Raw genomic sequence first — 20728 nt, forward strand, 5'->3', positions numbered from 1 at the left:
CAAACACAGTGGTGGTTTACAAAACAGAGAAGGCAGTCAGTCGAGTCACTGTGACATTTTTCTTGTCACCTGGCCAGCTATTTACCTGTAAACTGCTCTTCACCACCTCCTACAATGCTGGAGCCAGGGATGATATGATGGAATGAATGGGAGCTCAGTTTAAAACAAATACAAGCAAATTATTTTTTAGATAATACTTCTCTACACCCAGAGGTGTGGGACCTCTGGGGCTCGCTGTCCTGGGCACCCACATGAGCAGCAACAGTCACATTTGTGAGGGAGAAGGCAAATTCATGAATAACAACTCCATGCAGATACTGAAAGGGTGAGGGAGGGATGTACACATGAATGCCTCGTTCAATTGCAGGTTTGAGTCAGATGCTAGAAAATTGATTGAGTTAAACTTCAGAACCCTGAAGTTTGGCATTACTTTGCATTTTCTGCTTAGATCCCTGCATATCTTCTCAGGTGTCAGTAGCCCAGGTTTTGGCCTCCTTCTGGGTTCCCCAGCCTAGATAAGCATACGTGCTGTTAAAGCCGTTTCCAGGAACGCCTTCCTCTCCCTGCAATCTCTTATCTCCCAGAGGAGATTGTCAGAGGGTACTTCAAAGCCCTTTGAAAATGGCCAGGGCTCTGCCTGTAGCCCAGCAGATACAGGCGCCCTCATCCCAAGAAGTCAACAGCCACCCCTGCATTCGAGCCAACTTATCACCACCACAACATCGAGCAGCAGGAGAGACTTTACCCCTCGCTATCACAACCCAATCTTCAGTCTTTGCTCTGCAACACGCTGCTCATCATCTCCCCACATTCACCCAGGTGGGTTGTAGAAGATTACATGAAAACAAGCAGAAAATAAAAGGAGTGGGTTTGCTCAGCCCTGAGGAACAGGGAAGCCTGAAGCCTGCTGAGCTTGTAATTAAAATGTGGAAAGGCCATGACAGAGCTCAAAAGGTGGAAGAATGGGATACAGGCAGCAGAAAAATGCTGAGCACCAGGCTTTGGGCAACATGCCATTTTGAATTAAAAATAAATGAGAAAATTGCCTATAGAGAGGGGAATGCAGGGGAGGGGCAGCTGTGGAAAGAGAGGGTGACGGAGCAGGGGCTATTGTCCAAGCACTGCCCTCAGATAAATCTTGTTCAGAGTTTCTCTACTGAAAGACTATGAGGTGCAGTGAGGCAGAGGAAAACTGTGCAGCTGTTTTATGGTGTTATTATCCCTGCTGAACCACGGAAGAACAAGTGCCTGCCAGGAGAAAAGGCAGGACACCATGTGTGCAGTTCTCACTCCATCAGCAACTTGAAAATGGAAACACCAAACATAAAAGTCACATTTTTGCTTGGAACTTGTTTTCTGCTACTGTTAACATCATCTCAGGGGCTAGCATCACTGGAACAGGCTGCCCAGGGGAGTGGGGGAGTCACCATCCCTGGAGGTATGTAAAAGACGTGTAGACGTGGCACTTAGGGATATGGTTTATTGGTGGATGTGGAAATGCTGGGTTAATGGTTAGACTTGATCTTAAAGGTCTTTTCCAATCTAAGTGATTCTCTGACCAGGGACACAGGTCAGGTGGCCACAGAGAACCCATGGCACACGCACGGCCAAGGATGTTCCACCATGATAGGAAAAGTAGCAGCTGTCTGGACAAGGAACATGCTGTATCCCATGTCATATTTATTCCATCTATATTAACCCAAATCGTTCACTGCTGCTAAAATTACCCTCCCAGAGAGAAGGCCTTTAGATAAATGTTTGGAGTTAACTGAATGAGTTGTGGACCAGGAGTCAGAAACATCAGATAGGTACATGGGAGATTCGTCCCAGGATAGCACAGAGAGCAGAAAAGTCTGAGCAGCAGGAGAGGATCAATATTCCTCCCTCCCAGCGAAGCCAGAGGGAAAGTGCCACAGAGAGGCAATGTCATTATAAGTGTACCTGCAGTGCCAGAAGATCACCAGGGATCCCTGTCTGCATCTTTTTCAGGCTACGTAAAGTTTTACAGGTCTGCAACTGTGCTGACCTGGGTGAAATGATTCCTCCTTTGTCTCCAAATAATAAGATCGGGATCCAACCTAAATGCACAAAGCTAGGGAAGAAGGGATGTCTGGGGACACTCTCAGCACTAGAGTCTGAATCAGTGTCTAACCCAGGTCTCCTTCAGCCAGGAGAGCTCTTCAGATTGGTACAGTCCCTTGCAGATCAGCAGGGCTGCTCCTCATGCTTCCTTCTCTAGACACATTTCCCTTGCTGAATAAAAAGCTGCTCCAAGCTGAGGTTTTGGGCCTTTTTCATACACATCTCTGATCAATTCATCCTGTTTAAACTGTGGAGAAATAAATTGGCCATGCTGAAGAATACTCTGCCTCAGACAGTAAAATTCATTGGATTACACAGCTGCTTGCTCCCCAGGTTATACATAGAGGGCTGCACTAACGGGGTAATGAACAGCCCTCACCATTATATCTTCCTGCTGGCTGCCAGCAATGCGGGAAGCTAAGGCTTCAGAAGGTCTTGTTGGATCTTGGGGCCCTGCTGTCGGCCTGAAACACATCCTGCTCTTTCAGAAACATTAAGTAGACTGGGATAGTCAGGCTGATTGGTGCCAAAAGTCCACCTCATCCCACATCCTGTCTCTAGTCAGCACAGATGCTTAAGGAGAGAACGTAGAACCAAGTAAATGCTGAGTGATTTTTCCCTATTGTGTGCAGTGATTTTTCCTCCCAGCTTCCAGCTATCCATAGCTTTGAGACTTCCTAAAGAAAAGGCTGTATTTTAATACCTAACAGCCCTCCTTGGGGCTGTTCATTTCCTCAGGCATTACTCTAATTGGGTTTTTAATCTGCTTATGACTAAAGTAGGTAAAAGTAGTGTCTATCACTCCCCATTGCCCCGGAGTCCATTTGCCAGTTCTCCCGAGGTTTATAGTGTCTCACTCTTTCCTGAGCAGTTGTTTTTCCTCTCTCCTCACATTGCTGCATGCCAGGGCAACACTAAAGGCAGAAGATGACAGAGATCTCTTCTGTACAAACCCCTGAACACCTCAATTACTAGAGCTCAGAAAGGTTTCTCAACTGTAGGGGCACTCACATGCTTCAGCAAGGTTCAGCGTTTAAGCATAATACGTATGACAACATTAGGTCAGCTCCACGTGGTCATACAAAAACCCCATCTCCTGCAGCTGTGCCCCCCCTCTCTGTGGTCAGTAACTGGTGTCTAGAAAGAAAATCAAAAGCAAAGTAAGAGTGTGGTGAAGTGTCCTTACAGACACCCGGTAAGGACAAACTCTCACATTCGTCAGTGTCTCAGCTCTAGTCAACCTTCAATCATACCCTAGAAGTATGTCCAATCCACAAAACACAGGGGGAAAAATGGTAAAGGGGACTTTTCTCCATTAAAAAAAAAAACAAAAAACAACCAAACAAACTTTCCTAGAGGACTTTAATTGCGTACGAAAGAAAACCAAGTCCTGTCTTGGGAACTTCCATCCATCACAAACCATCAGCTATTTCAGGATTCCTGAGAAACCTTATGTACGGTAGGCTTACTTCAGTATGCTCTTACCAGCCTCAGCTGCCAGCCCATCCAGTAAGTGAAGCAGGGCAGCTGAGGGAGCCTTTTGATCACAACAGCACACCCAGGCACGAAAGTCACCCTGGGGTAAAGGATAACCTGAACTGCCTTAGCCCTGTCCAGATGCTGAGATGCATAAGACAGCAGCCCACCTCAGCAGAAAAGCAATACCCCACAGGTAACAGAGGGATTTTTGTGCCAGGATTCGGCAAGAGCAGGTTCTGGACTCTAAGCTAGCACATCCCCTTTTCCTGCAAAGTCAGCATGCAAAGGTGGGGTGACTTGGTCTCCAGCCAGTGCACCCCGACTCTGCCCCCCACAGCACAGAAACCCCATGGAAGTGATTCTCTGAAGGCACCAGCATGGGCAGTAGTGACTCAATCCCAGGTACTCACCAGAAAGGAGCCCGCTGGCAAGCTGGGCTCTCGGGCACAGTCGCTGTGCTGCAGGATGACCAGGTGAACCAGCCTCACAGCCCGGCATGGCACTTAACAAAGTGGAGAAGAAGCCAAGGCTTTGTTCCAGTGAGGAACCAACCCTGAGAAAGAGGAACAGTGCATTGATCTCCTTCCTCTACGTTGTGCAGGTTGTGTGCATTCCCATGGCTGAAAATGGCTTGGCCTTATAACCCAAGAGACAGGTGGCATGGGAGGGCAACCTGGTATGCCACTCCTGCATGCCTACTCCTCTCAGCTCCCAGAAAAACAAACACAATGGGGACAGTTTACCAACCTTGGTCCAGCGCAGAGGTCCTTCTCTGGAGCAGTTTTGGAGCAGGACACTGGATCCATGGGAATGCCTGGAGGTCTAGATGCTGCTCCCCACTTGGCTAACTCAGCCTTCTGTGCCACAGCCATTGAGCTCCTGGGCACGAACAACCTCAAACGCCTTGGCCCTGGCATGAGGGACAGGACCCAGAAAGGAGTGACAAGACCCACAATGCCAAAAGGGAATGGGCTCTGGCTCCCCAAGGACACATGTGGCAACAACATGCAGCAGGCAAAACACCCCAGTTGTGCTGTGCTCCCTGCTGCTCACCCGCTTTCAGGGCCAGGCACAATGAGCCTGTCCATGCCTCACAGGGCCACAGCAAGACGCTGCTGTGCTGGCAGGGAGACAGAAAGCTGGCCATCATAGCCTTCCCACCCAGCCCGGCCCCCTGGGGATGGGGCAGTGCAGGGAAAATGCTGTATTTTCTGGGCAGAGGCCTTTTGCTGGGGCACTGGGAGAGCAGTCCCTCCCTGACGGATATTGGCACAGTGCGTGGCCAGGGACTGCCCTCCAGCTTCCTTGAGCAGGCAGCAGAGGCAGACACATACACAGGTCAGAATTTATTTCCAAATACTTCATTTATATCATTCTCACATGAAATATTTCTTTTGGAATATAGCCTACACTTAGAAAACAGAAGAGAGTTTTTTCATAAGGCACATCAGATTATAGACTACATAGAGACATCTCCCCCTCATCTGCGCTCATAAAATATCGGTAATTTTAAAAGTAATATTTCTAAAACCTAGACCCTGTGTAGCCCCATGTAGAGCAGTATCCATAGAGTTATTAGACCTCAGTTTACACACACCTAGTAAAGGGCTATAACAAGTTGTATATAAATCACATCTTCAGAAACAGTCACAGCTGGCTACATTTAAAAGTAATACTACTCCAGACTATGAAACAGGCTGCTAATAAAGTATAACCTACTGCTTCCAGTACAGCATGATATCAAGCAAGTATGATCTTGCAGAGGAAATTTTGTTATTTTTGTAAATGGAAGCTGCTCCAATTCAAGCCTGTCTCCTCCTCAAACCCATATTTTTGATCAACCAAGACTGTTTTTTACAGAGAATCAAAGCACCCAAGAGAAATCTAGCTTTCTGTTTTTCTCCAAGATGTTAGTATGACTGCATATCTGAAATCCTGTCAAAGCATTTGAGTAAGAAATATAAAGGCTCAGATGTTAACTTCAGGACCAGTAAACATTAAACCATTACCAACCAACCAGATGCAACCAAGTCAAATGCATCCAGCTTCTGTGCTATGGAAACTGTTTTTCCAGGCTCTTCCAGTGCAGAAGCCAACATCTTTTTATTGAATTGGGCCCTAGGTAAAGATTTCCATCCCATTTTCAAGTTTTCAGTGATGGAACATTACCCATTCTGGACTCATTCTTCTGTAAAGAAGGAAAAAATACTGTCTGTGGAGCCTGTGCCAATAGCCCAGAATCCATTTATATAGTGTCATTTTCCTTAATGGGCCAGGAGGTCCTGTGGTCACCTTTATCGACTCAAATGGCCTCCATAGTTCTTTATATCAGGCGTTGATTCTTTTCGGATGAAAAAAGGTTCTGGCCTTCTGTCATTACAGTTTAGTTTAAGAATAAGGAAAAGGTCGTTTCAAGGCTAGGGCCAGAGGGAAAAAAAAAAAAAAAAAAGAAATATAATTTGATCTTGAACTATCTAGGGGGAAAAAAAAAAGTAGTTGTGGCCATTAAAAGGCAGACAGCCAGCACAAACTAAATGTCCTCTGCAGAATAGGTTTAAATACTGATTCTTGCAGAGAGTCACATTATCATTCAGGTCTCTCAAACTCACTAGAACTGCAATTAGGCTTAGAGTTCAGTAAGAACCAGATTCAGTCAGAGAACAGGTCACACTCAGCTCTATGTTGATCCCTCAGCTACATTTTAGGCACATTTCAGTTAATCTGTTGGACTGATCTGGAGGAAAAAAAATAATTATCAGTTACATTTCTGGGGTGGCCTCAGACAATTTCACAACTATGAGCTTGGACAAGATTCAACCACAAGAGACTGTTGCCTTTAGAAGGGAAACATTAACTTGGTTGGAAACAGCATCATGAAGAGGATGCAGCAGCCTCAGTTTCTAGAGTCCAGTTTGTTATAAATCTCAATCTGCCTGATTTGTTATTTTTTTAGCAGCCTTATAAGGTAAAGTGGGGCATCCTGAAATTCTTGGCTGTAGACTTAAAACCAGATGCGGTTTATATGGTGCTGCACAGATATTTGTTACATCGCTTAGGAAAAAAAATCCAAAAACCCCAACACAACAGTATTTACATTCCTTTGAGCTGAAATAGACGAACTGTCATCATGTCTGCAAAAACACAGAGGAAATCGCCACTGCTCGAGGTAACGAGTTAAAGCTTGGTCATGTTCTCAGGCTTCCACTCGGCTTCCTGGGAAAGGCAGGGGAAGGAGGACAGAAAGGACTTTCAGAAAGTCAGGAGGTGACAAATGAGATGTCAGCTCCGTAAGGGATTAGGTTCCCTCACCACAAGCTGAAGGTATATTCATGACCTTTTTAACCATGGCATTTGCGGATAGATTACACCTCTTGCATACCCTTTTTAAAGTGATCCCTAAGAGCATTGGCTTGGGAAGACACAAAGAGAGCAGGAGTGGGGTTTTAAAGCTACAAATGTCAGTTAGGAGGCACAGTGTTATTTTTCCCTTTGATCGTCCATGTACAGAGCTCTACATTTCCACCATTGCTTGTGCATTCCTCCTGCAAAGTCCTGGCAGTGAAGGCCTCTGTTGTGCTCCTCCCCATCACATACACCTTACAACAGAAGAAGTTGAATCCTTTGGACAAATCCTTCTACGTTCACAGACACATGGTGCTTTTTTTTCCTTACTGAGAAGTTCTGGTCACAAAACTGCGTGCCAGACCTGATATATAGCAATTATTTAACTAAGAATCCTTCTGCAACCCTCGAAAGGGCAACCGAGTTATCCAGTAGCAACATATACACATACATACAGATCTACACTATACACTCAAGACAACACAAATTGAGATTTCAGCTAATATAGCCTCTATTGATTTCCTCAGAGCAGCACTCAGGTCCTTGCGACCCCTATACAAAACAGCAGTATTTTTTCCACCAGGATTTGGAGAGGTTTTTCATCTTGTCTGGAGTCCTACATTTGGATTTCTTTGGTTGCTGCTGGGTATCCGAGTACTGAATACCAGCCACGATGGCTGCATCAAAGACCTCCTTGAGGTTTTTCTGAGTCAAAGCGGAGCACTCGATGTAGGACGTGGCTTTTATTTCCTCAGCACAGAGCTTTGCAGCCTCCTCCGAGACAGGCTTTTCTTTGCACTTGTCCAGCTCGATGAGGACTTTGACATCCTCCCGGAGGTCTGACTGTGTCCCAACCAGGATAATGGGCGCCTTGGGGCAATGGCAGCGAATTTCGGGAACCCACTTCTCACTCACATTCTGGAAGGACGAAGGGCTCACCACGCTGAAGCACAGCAAGAAGATGTCCGTGTTGGTGTAGCACAGAGGCCTGAGCTTGTCGAATTCATCCTGCACAGAACAAAACTGTGTTAGCACTCCACAGAAAGAGCAGCTCTAGCCTGCCCTGACCCTTGGTGAAGCTGAGGATCACCAGCCACTGCCATCTTGACAGGCACCCCAAAATGAGCATCCGGACCAGCCAGCAAGGTGTGATACAAGCAGATGCCGCCTGTACCCAGCCTGAGGTCTCATGGCTGCCAGCCAGCAGGCACCCTGCCACCGTTGGGCACACAGGACAAAGGTGGTGGCTTCCCTGCGTACCTGAGATTTTCCAGCTAATGCTGCAGGTTATTTCAAGTGCTTAAATATTTCCTTTGTTCTTTGTACACAGGCCCTCTGCCCTACCTTCAGCAAAGCAGCAAAGCTGCGGGAAGCAGGTTATGACACACAAAGCCACAAACTGAAGAGGGAGAGAGCGCTTCCTACAGGCCCACCTCTTCCAGGGTGTCAGTGAGCAGCTCGGACAAGGAGCGCCCCGTACCTCAAAGCTGTTCTGCCAACAGACACGGGCAAGGGCAAAGCAGGCACGCGGCAGCAGGTGTACCTTTCTGGGTACCTTTCCTGGAGTCGGCTTTCAAACTGGTAACTACTTAGCAACATCCTACATGATATGGGAATAATTTCCCTGCCATTGTGCCCAGGGATTTAAATCTGATGGGAGCAATAATGACTTACAATGTGCAGGCTTAACATGCCAATGGCATAGAGTAAGCTTTACCTTTCCCTCCCACCCATGCCACATCAAACAAACTGCCTCCCAGCACTACCCTTCTGGCTTTTTTTTTTCTTTTTAGGGCAAACTCCAGCAAAGCAAGGCCCTTTTTCAGCTTCAAGACGAAGCTACAAGAAAGTCAAACACCTCAGGTAACAAAGGTGTGCTGATCCTCAGGGAAGAATGCAGCTAGAAGCAAGGGTTACTCCAGGCATGCTGCTTTTATACTGACAGCAGGATAAAACCACTAGCAGCCTGAACAGGTAGGATCTGCCTCAGTGGCAGTGAGATTTTAAATAAAATGGACCGTGTTCTCAAAAGCTTAGAATTGAAAGTGCACAGAAATACAAAGCTGAATATATCTCTCTGGCACCAGTTTACTGATGAATTGCAAGTTGCATGTTAATTTTCGATATGTGAAATTTTGCTTTAAAGCCTCTGGAGGCCCAGGATATGCAGTTTAAAGCCCCCTGGAAGCCTCAGAAATCTTGTTCTGCTCAAATGAATTTCTTGCAGCAATATCTCTGAGAGAGACAGCAATTTATAAAATACCAGTCAAGAAAGTAAGATTCATTAGCTCTCTTGATTCTCAGATTAAGCCTCAGAGGAAACCAGGCTCTCACCACTTGGGTCAAGAAAAACCCCACATTTACTAAGAGATGCTGCTCTGAACAAGAGGGCTGTTTGCAGAAAGGCACCTTGCCATGTAATTGCCTCTCCTTGCTACATGAGAAACCTCAAAAGGGCTTGATTCAATGGGTTTGGAAGCAAACCCCAGATCTGAAGGGTTTCTACCAAGATGAAATAGTGCCCTTTATGTCACAAGTACACTCCTGCCATTTCAATGGTAGGCACATGGCGTGCAGGGACTCTACCCCTCTTTGGGCTAGTGATGCTGAAATAGAATTTCCCACTGCCTGGAATGCTTTTTTTAGCTGCAGATTTCAGCAGCCATCTCCCAGCAGCAGTTTTACCAAAGTATCCACCCAGGAATCTTTTACTCAGGACAATTTCTGTCAGTTTAGATAACCCCTTCATTTTAAAGGCAGTAACTTTACCCATTCCAGCTGCACTTGGGCAGGCAGAGCAAACACCTTAACCATTAACGGCAGGGAAGGCAAGGGGTTACAGGGCCTGTCCATCCCTCCTGCAGCTTGTGGTTGCATTTCCACAGGCACTGCATGTCCACAGGCTGTCACCTGATGGCAATTTTACCTGCCCTGCTCTGCCTATGAACATGCACAGCCAAGACTTTGCAGCACCACCCCATCTCGTCAGTAGGACACAAAATCATGGGACAGTTCTCCTGTTTCACTTCATATCACTACCTGCAGAAGGCTGTTTGTAGGATTTTAGCTTTGGTTTGCAGGGCACATGGGAGTCCTACACTGCTGTCTAATACTGCATAGCCCTTAAAACCTCATTCCTAAGTAGGGCACCCAGTTACTACTCATCTAAATAGGTTTGTATGTTAAGACCACTGAGATTTTTCAGCATGGTTTGGTGAAGGCATAGACCTAGATCCACAAAGCTGCATAGGATCCTAACTCCCACTGCCTTCAAATGCAGTGAGGTAGCAAAATATTTTTGGCTACTTTTGGTTATCCAGCCTCGACCCCTGGCAAGCAGTGTTGCACACTGCTCAGGATGGTACAAGCCTGGGTCTTCCAGAAAATCTAAGGCAGTAAGAAACGGGCTCTTTTTATGTATCAGACAAAGTAGGAGATGAGAGGCATCAGGCACTCTTCATCTCTTCAGGCCTTAGATTACAGCAAACCTCAGCTTTGCGGTGGCAGCGCTTTCTAAACGGGTGGGAATGGCGAATATGAAGCCTCCACGGACAACACCCAACAGGACTTTTTTCTCCCTCCAGCCTCTGTCCCTTCAAAACCCGTCTCTATCTCCAAACACCTACAGCTGTGGATGCTTTGCATGAGTACATCCCAAACACTAATTCTTAAACCTGCAGTTATTTAACAAAAATAAAGACAGTGACAACCTCTCAAAGAGAAAACCAGGTGGCCACTGAACCTCCAATATGTTCAGCCTTTCTAGTCAGGCTAAACAGAGCAGCAGCTTGAGCCAGCAGAGCAGCAGCCTGTGCCCAGCCCCTATATGGAGGCACAGTACATCCCCCACCCTTCACCAGACAGGCAAAGCAGCGAGTTAAGCACCATTGAAAACGACAGTGGATAATAACACAATCAAACACTGGGAATACTTTCAAATCCATGAAGTCATTTGCAGGACTACCTTGCACAACACCAACAACTTCTCCCCTCCCGCTGTCATTTAAATCAAGTAAGTGGCTCCACTGACCTGACCAGCTGTGTCACAGAGCTGAAGTCTCACCGGCTTGCCATCGACAGACACAACAGCTTTGGAGAGAAAGGAGGGGGGGGGGGGGAAGCTGTGGTGAGTTCAACTTTACATGTTTTCCATTAAAGAAATTTTTTTTAAAAAATGAAGATTTACCATCCCTCAGCTCTTATAGCTTTTTCTTCAATTACATTAAACAACTTAGCAGAGCTGGAAGGGAGTCCGTCGCTAACACTTGGGCACACACAAGCCCTTCAGGGCTTTCCGATTAATTTTACTACAAGATACGAGTTAGGCAGTGACGGCACAGGTCCTCTGCAGGCAGCGTGGAGAGCGAGCCCGGCAGTCCGGGATATTCTTCTGCTACCAAGGTTTCGTTTTATTCCTTCGTACACATTCAGCACGCCCGGGACACGAAAAGCCCCCGCTGAACCGCAAGGAAACCACTGGACTTCCCCCTTTGTAAGGGCGAGACAAGGCGAGTATTTAACCTGCCCTTTAGGCGCTTCCGATGTCCCCGAGAGCGCTAAGATTTACAGCGGAGAGTTCCCAGTTAAAGCCCGGCTCTGGCTGCACGGCCGGGCATGACGCCCGCTGCCTGCCTGGCTCCGTTACACCGGAGACCAGCCGGTGCTGCTGGCTGCCATGGCAGCCTGACAAGCTCGGTCCTGCTTCGTAGAGTCCTGTTCCCCATAAATACTTAATGAAATCACCGAACCTGGACATCGCGCCCCTCCCCGCGCAGCCCAGCCACGGCCCCGGGACCGGCACGGGCGGAACGCGCCGCTCCCCAGGGCGGCAGAACCCCCTCTCGGTGCCCGCGGCCACCCCAGTCACTTACCGGAGAAGTTGTCGAAGGCGGTGGGGATGTATTCGGTGGGGTACCCATTCGTGGTGTAGCTCACCACCAGGCTGGTCTTCCCCACCGCGCCGTCCCCCACCAGAACGCACTTGATGCTACGCCGCGGCTCGGACCCTGCTCCGGCCCCGGCTCCGGCCACGGCCCCGGACCCCGCCGCCCGGCAGCGGCCGCCCAGGGCAGCTCCCAGCGCCGCCGCCGCCCGCCCGCTGCGTACCCTGCGCGGGGGCACCGGCGGCACTTCACAGCCGCCCGGCGGCACGGGCTTGCTGATGTATCCCGCCTCGCCCTCCTGCTGCGGCGGCATCCGCGCGGCCACGCAGAGCCCCGCGGCCCGGGGGGCGGCGCGCTGCCCGGGGCCGGCGGCCGGGGGGCGGCGGGGCGCAGCGGCGGTGGCGGACGGGCGGTGCGGGGCCCCGGCGGGCCGGCAGGAGCGACGCGACCGCCGCGAAGCCAGCCCCGGCGCCGCTGGCGGTTCCCGGGCGCGGGCGGTGGCGGCGGCTCCCGGCGGTGGCGGCGGCTCCCGGCGGCTCTGCTACCGCCGCGCCCCGCGCGCCAGAGTCCCGGCCGCCGGCCCCGCGCCGCCGCGTGACATAGCGCGGCGCGGGGAGGAGCCGGCGCCGCACGGCCCGGCCCGGCACGGCCGCCAGGCGGCGCCGCAGCGCCCCGGCCGCACGCACCGACAGCCGCGGGCGGGCAGAGGGGCGGGCAGAGGGGCGGGCAGAGGGGCGGGCAGAGGGGGCGGGCAGAGGGGGCGGGCAGAGGGGCGGGCAGAGGGGGCGGGCAGAGGGGCGGGCAGAGGGGGCGGGCCCCGGCGCGCGGGCGCGCCTCTCATTGGCCCGCTCGCCCCGGCGCGCGGCGCTGGGCCCGGGGGGGGACGGTGCCGCCCGGCCCGTCGGGGCTCGCGCCCGCCCCTGCCCGCGGAGCCGCCGTGAGGGCCCGGCCGGCGCGAGCGGGGCTGGCGGGCGCCGCGGAGCCGCGGAGAGCGTCGCGCTCAGCAGGACAGGAGAGCCCTGCAGTTGCGGCGGGTGCTCTCGTTATGTTTGCCCTCGAAGCCGCTGAGTGAGCTCCCATCTGCACGCTTGGGGAGGGGTAAACTGGGCCATGTGCCGTGGGAAAGGGGGCATCTCATTTTCAGCACCTTTGAAATAAGTTGGCTATGGAAAGTTTTGCAGGTAAACACTCAAAATAAAAGGCTGATGAATAGCTTGGCTCTGCTCTCAATTGGGAACATTTTTAACACGTTTCTCATGGAAACCTTAAAAGCGCCATACAAATAGGAAGCACGCCACCTGCAGAGTCTGGGATACCTCATTTGGCAGGCAGCAAGTGCCTGTATCTTAAAGAACTTACCCAAATCAGTGCTGATAAGTCTATGGCAGAGTTGAGATTTCAGCTTATCATTTTTAGCATCACTGAGTTGCCAGTGAGACCTGAAGTGCTGTTTTCCCATTTCCCTCAGTGAAATGGAAACCCATGTGAGGCAGCACGTGCTACAGCTGCCCACCATGCCCCATCTGTACGTCCCATGGTCACTGGAGCTGACATCTTCCCGCTCCTTTTAACCCTGGAGCAGTGTGGTCTAACCACCAAAGGCTCTGCAAAGCCTCGTGTCTCATGGAAAAAAGCACTCTGTACAGCTGATCTTTTCCTAAGTGCCCTGGCCTCTTCCATGGGAAGAGTCACTGTGGCTCTCCATAGGGCCGTGGCTCCTGGGCACTTAGACATTTTGGACATTCCAAAGCAGTGCCAAAGCCAAGGTCCTCTCTGGCTGAAGGCAGCTGCAAAAACCCCAGGTTGGATACCCTGTGCATGCAGCTGAAGGTGGAGGGAAGAAACATCTCCCCGGAGCCCCATGCCAGGGCAGCAGCACCCACCCCCTGCAGGGAGCACAGCCAGGCAGGGATGGAGCACAGCAACCAGCAGAGCATACAGGCTCAATGTGACCATCATGCTCAAGACTCATAGGGGTCATTGACCCTCCTGTGGGACATCCCAGTCCTGCAGAATTACCTTCCCTTAAATTAACAAAGATAGTGCTGTCACATATGACATTAGCCCCAGACAGAGCCATCACAGGGCACCCGGCTACAGCCAAGAAGCGTTTTCCCATTGAGTGCTTTCATACATTTAACCGTCTGTGATTAAGCCTGTGAGAAATCACCCAGATAGCTGAGCTCTGCCAAGATTGACAGGTAGAAGGACTGGAGTGGGAGCCTGCCTGCACTGAGGCTTATACTAAAATAACAGAAATGGCTTAATTCATACTTTTGGTTATTTTGGTACAAGTCCTCATGAGGAAGCTGAAGTTAGAACAAAAGCATTCTATTTTAATTTAGTGTAATTATAGCCTGTCTACCTAGAAAAGCTGAATTGCTTTAACAATACTACTGCAGCTAATTCCCTAGAGTATGGATGCAGTTGTGCCAGGATAATGCTAATATGGCTAATTCTTGTCGGGAAAGGGAAGAACATTATGTGTGCATTGCAGGCTCGCTTTGCGAACAACTGCAGCTATTTGAAAGGTTACCTCCATGGCAGCTTGTTGCCACACTTGTTCTTGGGCCTGCTGCCTTCGTAGCAGAGCCTTACAGCAAGCGTGCTCCACAGCCACCTGGCTGCAAAATCACAGTGTTTAATTCACTATTAGGCACCTTCAGCTCAGCAGCTGTTCCACAGAAAGGCCTGAGATTATGGTGTGGCTGCTGTGCTGTGATGTGAGGGAGCTCAGAGCTATCTGTGGTGTGGTAACATCTTGAGTAGTGAGTAGTGATGCTGTTTCAGTTTAGTAGAGTGATACAGGTGACAAATCACATCCCTGATCAAAGTCAGGTACCAACCCCAGTACCAAAAATTGTTATAGGTCCTCCTTTTCCTTAAAGTGAGGCAAAACAAAAATGGATTAATTGCATGGAGGCTTGTGTCCCTTCTTCTGAATTGAAAACAAGTCGCTTTTCAGTGAAACTCCGAAGGTAGGCAGGATCTGCATAAAACAAGGAATATCTCCAGTCATTTCTGATTAACTGCATGGCATATGGACCCTGGATACTGATACTTCTGGTGCATTTCCTCCCTACTGCTCTGTGCAGGGGGCAGAGCCGCATTTGCAGCCCAGTGTCTCATTTTTCTTCCGTGCGGTTCCAAGTGTATGCGTAGCTGCATCTCTGCACAAGAAAAGGCATTGCTGGTGAGAGGCACGTACAATGGGAAGAAGTACAGCTTTTTGGGATCTAGTTCCTTCAGAGTTTATTCTTCAGGCTCTGAGCAGCACCCAAAAAGTTGTCTCCCACACGCATGAGCTTTGATAGAAAGCCCTGTTGTGCCTGAGGTGCAGAGCTGTCAAGAGGAGTCTCCATCTCCATGCCAAGATTTGTGTTACCCTTCTGCCAGAGCCCAGCAGTTTTCCGTCTCCTGAAATCCAGAGGAACTTTCCACCTCAGGGAACAAGAAATTGGAGAAAAGTCAATAGACTGGACTAGGTTCATGCCACATTTTTGCAAGGAAAGAAATAAAAGGAGCACTATAATTATATTTTAACTACCTTTTACTCTAATCAGCATCCTATAAATCATGTACCTTGTTAGTACTGTGGAATGGCATATGATGCTGGAAGTCAGCATACAGTAAGTATCCTGACAGTAAATACAGTAAAGACTGTAAGCTGGTTGGCTTTGGCCATCTTGGGCAGTGTGTCCTGGCATGATGAAGTCATGACAGCAGACGAATTTCTGTCTGTTTTGTCTGGTTTTGGCAAAGAGAAGGTGAGCAGATGTACCGCAGTCTCTGATGCCAAGCCAGGATGTGGCCCAACTGAGGGCACAAGGATGTGCCCTTACCTGCAGTGGCAAATGGCAAATTCATGTCCTGGATCAATGCCATGATGAGAACTCATTAGGAGAAAAGATGCACAACCACAAGGAAAACTCCTGTAGGTGGGAGATGAGAGGGCGGGCAATATGCACTGGGTGACAACTCATCTGAATGGCACTGAAAGATGATGTGAGAAATCTCCTCATGCAGTGCTGCAAGCAAAAAATGCCACGTGTACATTTTTAAACACCTTCAGCAGGCAAGTACAGCTGATGCATTGAGCTAAGTAGGCTGCAGTGGGATAGCCATAACAGTCTGCATTGTTTCTGTGCTCGGGGAGGGGGGCGTGAGTGGATTCAGAGCTGCATGGTTGCCCTATACTGTAATGTACCCTGCCCAGTACAGTAGCCTTTTGTGTAAGAGGATGAGCTAACCAGTTGTTTTGCAGAGGGGGGGCCTGTTTGCACCACAGCAGCAAGTCAGAGCAGCTCCCGGGCAGCCGTGGTGGCTGTGGGCTGAGGGGGCATTGATGGAAGGCTGCTGTAACAGATAGCCCCCATTTCCGAGCTTTTGGCCTCAATCCTATCACATGCACACATCTTACAGGTTTGAACCCAATTGTTTTCAGAGCTCTAAGCTGGGGGATAAACAGGCTTAACTCCACACAGGTCAACAGGGTGGCAGTTGTCTGTCCAGGGCTGAATTTGACACATTATCAGCCAGTTCACAGAAAAGCTCTTGCTCTATCCTACATGCTCATGTTAGTCAAATATTATTCTTTGAGAAAAATGACAGAGAGAGGAAATTATTTTATCAAGACGTGAAGTAGGTCATTGTTATACCCTGGCTTATCATTTTGCCTACTATTCAAAAAATATGAACTGGATGCTGGCCTTGGAGAATGAAAGCTTTCTTTTTTTCTTTTTTTGCAGAAACTTGAAAAGCTTGACAGGGAGAGAGGTGAGGGAGTGAGGCAGCATGCTCTGAACATGATGTGATGGACTGCTGCTTGTTCAGGGGAAGGGTATGGCCTGCTCTGCAGGACTGTCACCAAGATACTGGTCTTTGTCAAGAATAGCAACTCCAAGATCTGGGAAAAAACCCATCTTTGATGCCTCCATCCATTTTTCAAAGAGTTGGATCCCAGTGACTCAACCGAGCTGGTCATTGGCAGGCGAATTGGTGAGAAAAGAGGGGAAGAAAAGGAAGGGAGGGAGAGAGCAAGGAGAGGACAGCAACTCGGGAAAGAAAAGGCAGCTTATATAAAGGACTGCTCTGACTCTAGAGGAGTGCCTTTGAGGCTGTTCTATGAGAACTGTGAGGGGAAAGAGCTAGAAAAGTACAAGATATTGCTACTTATATATTTGATTTGTAGTTTTAAAAAAATATATATTTGCCAGAGCTTTTTTTTTAGTAACATTTTCATGCCCTGTGTATGGATTTCAGGGAAGTTTTCACTACCTGGGGAACAATATCAGTAAGTAGCACATATTATTAACACAAAAAACTCTAATGACCCCGCCAGCTAAGTTCTGATTGAATTTAGGACAGAGTACCAAAAACTCACAGACAAAACCAGTTGTTGAGATAAACCTGGAAAAAAACCTCACAAAACCAAAACAAAGCACAATTGCTTCAAGGCTTCCAAATTCCTAGTTAATTCAGAAAACAAATTAACCCTAGCCTCCTATCTGCAGTCCCTCTGCAGGAGAACCACGGTGGGAGGTGAGCCCTTTATCGCACTTTCAAAATCCTTTTCAGCTGATCTGGGGTCACAGATGCTGAAAAGCACTGCATGTCCTGATTCTGTGTGACAGTCACCAATTTGCCAGCTTCTTGTGTAAGCCCCTCACTGCCTTAGGGCTGCCCCACACCCCTCTGGGTGCACCAGAGGTGGGAGCTCTTCACAGGGCTCTCTCTGCCAGCTCAGAGCAGGGATCAAGCAGTGGACCCAGCAGGTTACCTGGGCACTGCTGGGGACACACGGGATAAGACCTAGGTGGTGGCAGATAAATATCTTGGTAAGAGAAATAACAAAGATATCAGTTTTGCCAAACATCTGAATGAAGGAACCGCCCCTGCCCTGTAGTATATTGCATTTCACTGCCCTTCTGCTCACTGGGATTTATAACTCTTCTTCTATTTCTGCCACAGGAGCCCCGTTTACAGAGACAACCACCTCGAGAGAGTCAGGAAATCCAAGGACTAAGCTGGAAGAGAAGAAAACATGTTTGGATAATGTGCTGCACACCAGTGGGACTGGTGAGAGTGACAGAGGAGAGAGCTCAGGAGAGAAACGACAGCTCAGTTTGGACACATCTCTGTGGAGCCAGAGCAGAGCTGCCTGCACTCGAAACAGGCGTGGTATCTGCAGCACAGGTGGTCTTTGCCAGACTGCTTGTCAGCCCACGGGTGAATCCCCTTACTAGTTTTCCTTGTCTGGCACAACCCCACTAGTTCTCCAGGTGGACTCCCAAAACAGCTGTCAAAATCCTAGTCTGCCATGCTTCTGTTCTTTAGGGGTTCTTTCCAGCAGCTGAGAAAACTTTCCTTTTTCCTATGCATTCCCTTCCCTGTTAGAGGAGACCAGTGAGTAACTTTTCTGCTCCAGCCCTGCTCTCATACCTGATGTGACCACTCTCTTCAATCCATGCTGAAACTGAGGTGACCTGCATTTATGGGCATCTCCACAGGCAGACAGATCTCCATGGCCTTCGTGCCCAAGTGGACTGCAGTCCAACATCTCCTATGTACACTCCTACCCCAATCTTCAGTGATGTAATCTGTGTTCCTGAAGCTGTCTATCTCAGAGGTATTTTCTGTACAGCAGACATTTTCTTTTTTAGACAGGCTAGAAAGCCTTTATCAGTTTTCTTCTCAGGGTTATGCGAGGCATCTGTTTTGTTTTCACACTAGTTAAATATCCAAGGTCCCCTTGAATGGGGATGAGCCCCAGCAGTCCGTGTGCACCAAAGTTCATCAGCCCACTCTGTGCAGCCCACCTCCATGCCATACCCAAACCCCTCATTTTGCCAGAGTTTCAGGCCTCAGGGCTGCTTCAAAGGCGAGTCAAGATCCAGAGCAGCCTGTCAGACCTGGGGTTTCTTTCCCGAAACATCCCCCCTTATGGCACAACAGATATAAGGGATGTGATCTCCCAGCCCTGCAGAGAAAGAGCTGGGAGGTGCCAGGGGGACTCCAGCTCCACAATAGGAGACGCAGAGCTTGTCTCTGGACCAGGGAGTCTTCAGTGGCCAGGCCTAGAAATGCTGACACTTTTGCATTGATAAAGTGAGTGCAGGGATATCTCTTTGCATTTCAGGTGCAGGGCTGTGTGTAAGAATAAGAACCCTGTGTGCAAATGAGTTGTGACAGAGGATGATGTGATCAGACCTGGCTGGAGAACTGGGAAGAGGCAGCTACAACCCAGGCTGATGATGTAGAGCAGTGAGTGCAGAGGGAGGGAGTCAGCAGTGAGGCAGGAGGGAGGTTTTTGACATCTTAAACCCAAATACAAACACTGTGAGAGGAAAGGGAATGTAAGAGAGTGATCAGTCCATGTGTCACCTAGGCATAGAGAACCAGGACACTAAACAGTCTTATAATGCTGAGTGATATGGTACTTGTAAACTATGCTCAGATTGGGCTGAAATGGTCACCAGCCAGAGTGAACAGAGCTCAGTACATCAGTACTCCCAGAGGAGATCTCCCACCTCCCCTCCACTGTGGGGTGTCCCCAGGGGCACCTCTCACTGGGCCATACACATCCTTGTATGAGGGGTCAAACCAGCTTCCTAATGGGACCCTTCACTTTTGTTGACAGTGCTGGGATATGAGGAGAGCAGAGAGATCTGTCTGCTCCTCAGGGATGCTCCTGTGCCTGCTTCTGCACCCTCCCACCCCTGGAAGCTTGGCCCAGCCGATACATCTGTGCTGATCTGCCTCTGCAGACAGTTTCTCCCATGCATTTTTAGTTGGTTACTCTGAAAGTCTGAAAAACAACAATTGGTCCTAGTGTTATCTCTTTTGGAGCCAGCTGCTTCCTCTTGGTATCAAACTTGGAAGAACCCCATAGCCACTGCTGAAAGGCCTTTTCCCTTTCCACATTTAAAGATCTTTTCCAAAAGTGGTTGCTAGGATCTCCTTGGTGGGGATTAAAAGGCTTGGAACAAGCCAGTGCAACTGTTAGTTTTATTGAGAGTGAGCAGGCTGTTCTTTCCTGATAGCTGCCTGACTTTGAGGGCAGGGATTGCAGGAAAGCATCCACAGCTGACTCCAGGGCAGCTTAGCAGAGGAGGAAAGTCATGGCTTTTTCTGTGCTGCATGGTAACGCAAAGGCAGGAAACCAAAGAACAGGATTCACTTGGTGCAGAGCAAACCCTGCCATCCAAATCAGCACTGTCCTGGCTCGAGTGGTTGTACATGGAGACTCCCAGGTACCTCCCTGATCTCCATCTTAGCTGAGCCAGCTATATCCATCCCACATTCCTGGTGCTGGCAGCCACAGCTAGGGAGGAGCAGGCACTTGTCAGCACACCATGCTCCACCCCACCAGAAATCTGCTTTGGGACAGAACTGTGAGCAGGTTTGGGATACTGGAAAGCAGTTCTGCAGGCATTCTATTTCTCTTTTCAGGGACAGAATGAATACCTTTGATTCCCAAGGTTTCGGGACAGCACTTTTCAGCCATAATAGGTATACAAAATCAGACATAGAAGCCAGCCACAGTATAAGGTTTTCTTTCCCTTTCAAGCACCCCATCTCTTCCTGGGACTCCCTCACTAGCATGCAAAGCTGGGCCCAAGAAATTGCAATTCTAGTCCATTAGAGCTGGATTTTGAAACAAAGAGTTGCCAAAACAGTCCTACCAGCATGGCTCTACAAGGCAAACCCTTCCAGAATGGTTTACTTTAACACAATAGTGTTTTCACCAGTCTGGTTTGAAACAGTTTTCTGAACAGAATGAAATTTCAAGGGCTTCTTTGCTGAATAACCTTGACAGACTGGTGTCCTTTCTTAGCTAGGGCAGACAGAATTCATGTGCCAAAAATGAAAACTCTACAGGAAAACTTCTGTTGAGTGAAAACTGAGCCTCAGTTTGTCACTGTTTGAGAAGGTACTTTGTA

The 20728-nt window shown here is 49.0% G+C and overlaps 1 protein-coding gene across 1 annotated transcript; it reads right to left on the reverse strand.

The window, feature by feature from the left end:
• Positions 1–5753: 5753 nt before the first annotated feature.
• RHOU (ras homolog family member U) lies at positions 5754–12114 on the reverse strand. Its single transcript, XM_019281178.2, has 3 exons — positions 11775–12114; positions 10934–10992; positions 5754–7911 (listed from the first exon to the last, which is right to left on the reverse strand). Exons 1-3 carry the CDS (start codon positions 12097–12099, stop codon positions 7456–7458), a joined length of 840 nt encoding a protein of 279 aa, XP_019136723.2. The 5' UTR covers positions 12100–12114; the 3' UTR covers positions 5754–7455.
• Positions 12115–20728: the final 8614 nt, after the last annotated feature.

The sequence above is a fragment of the Corvus cornix genome, chromosome 3 (assembly GCF_000738735.6).
Source record: "Corvus cornix cornix isolate S_Up_H32 chromosome 3, ASM73873v5, whole genome shotgun sequence".
Classification (NCBI taxonomy): Eukaryota; Metazoa; Chordata; class Aves; order Passeriformes; family Corvidae; genus Corvus; species Corvus cornix.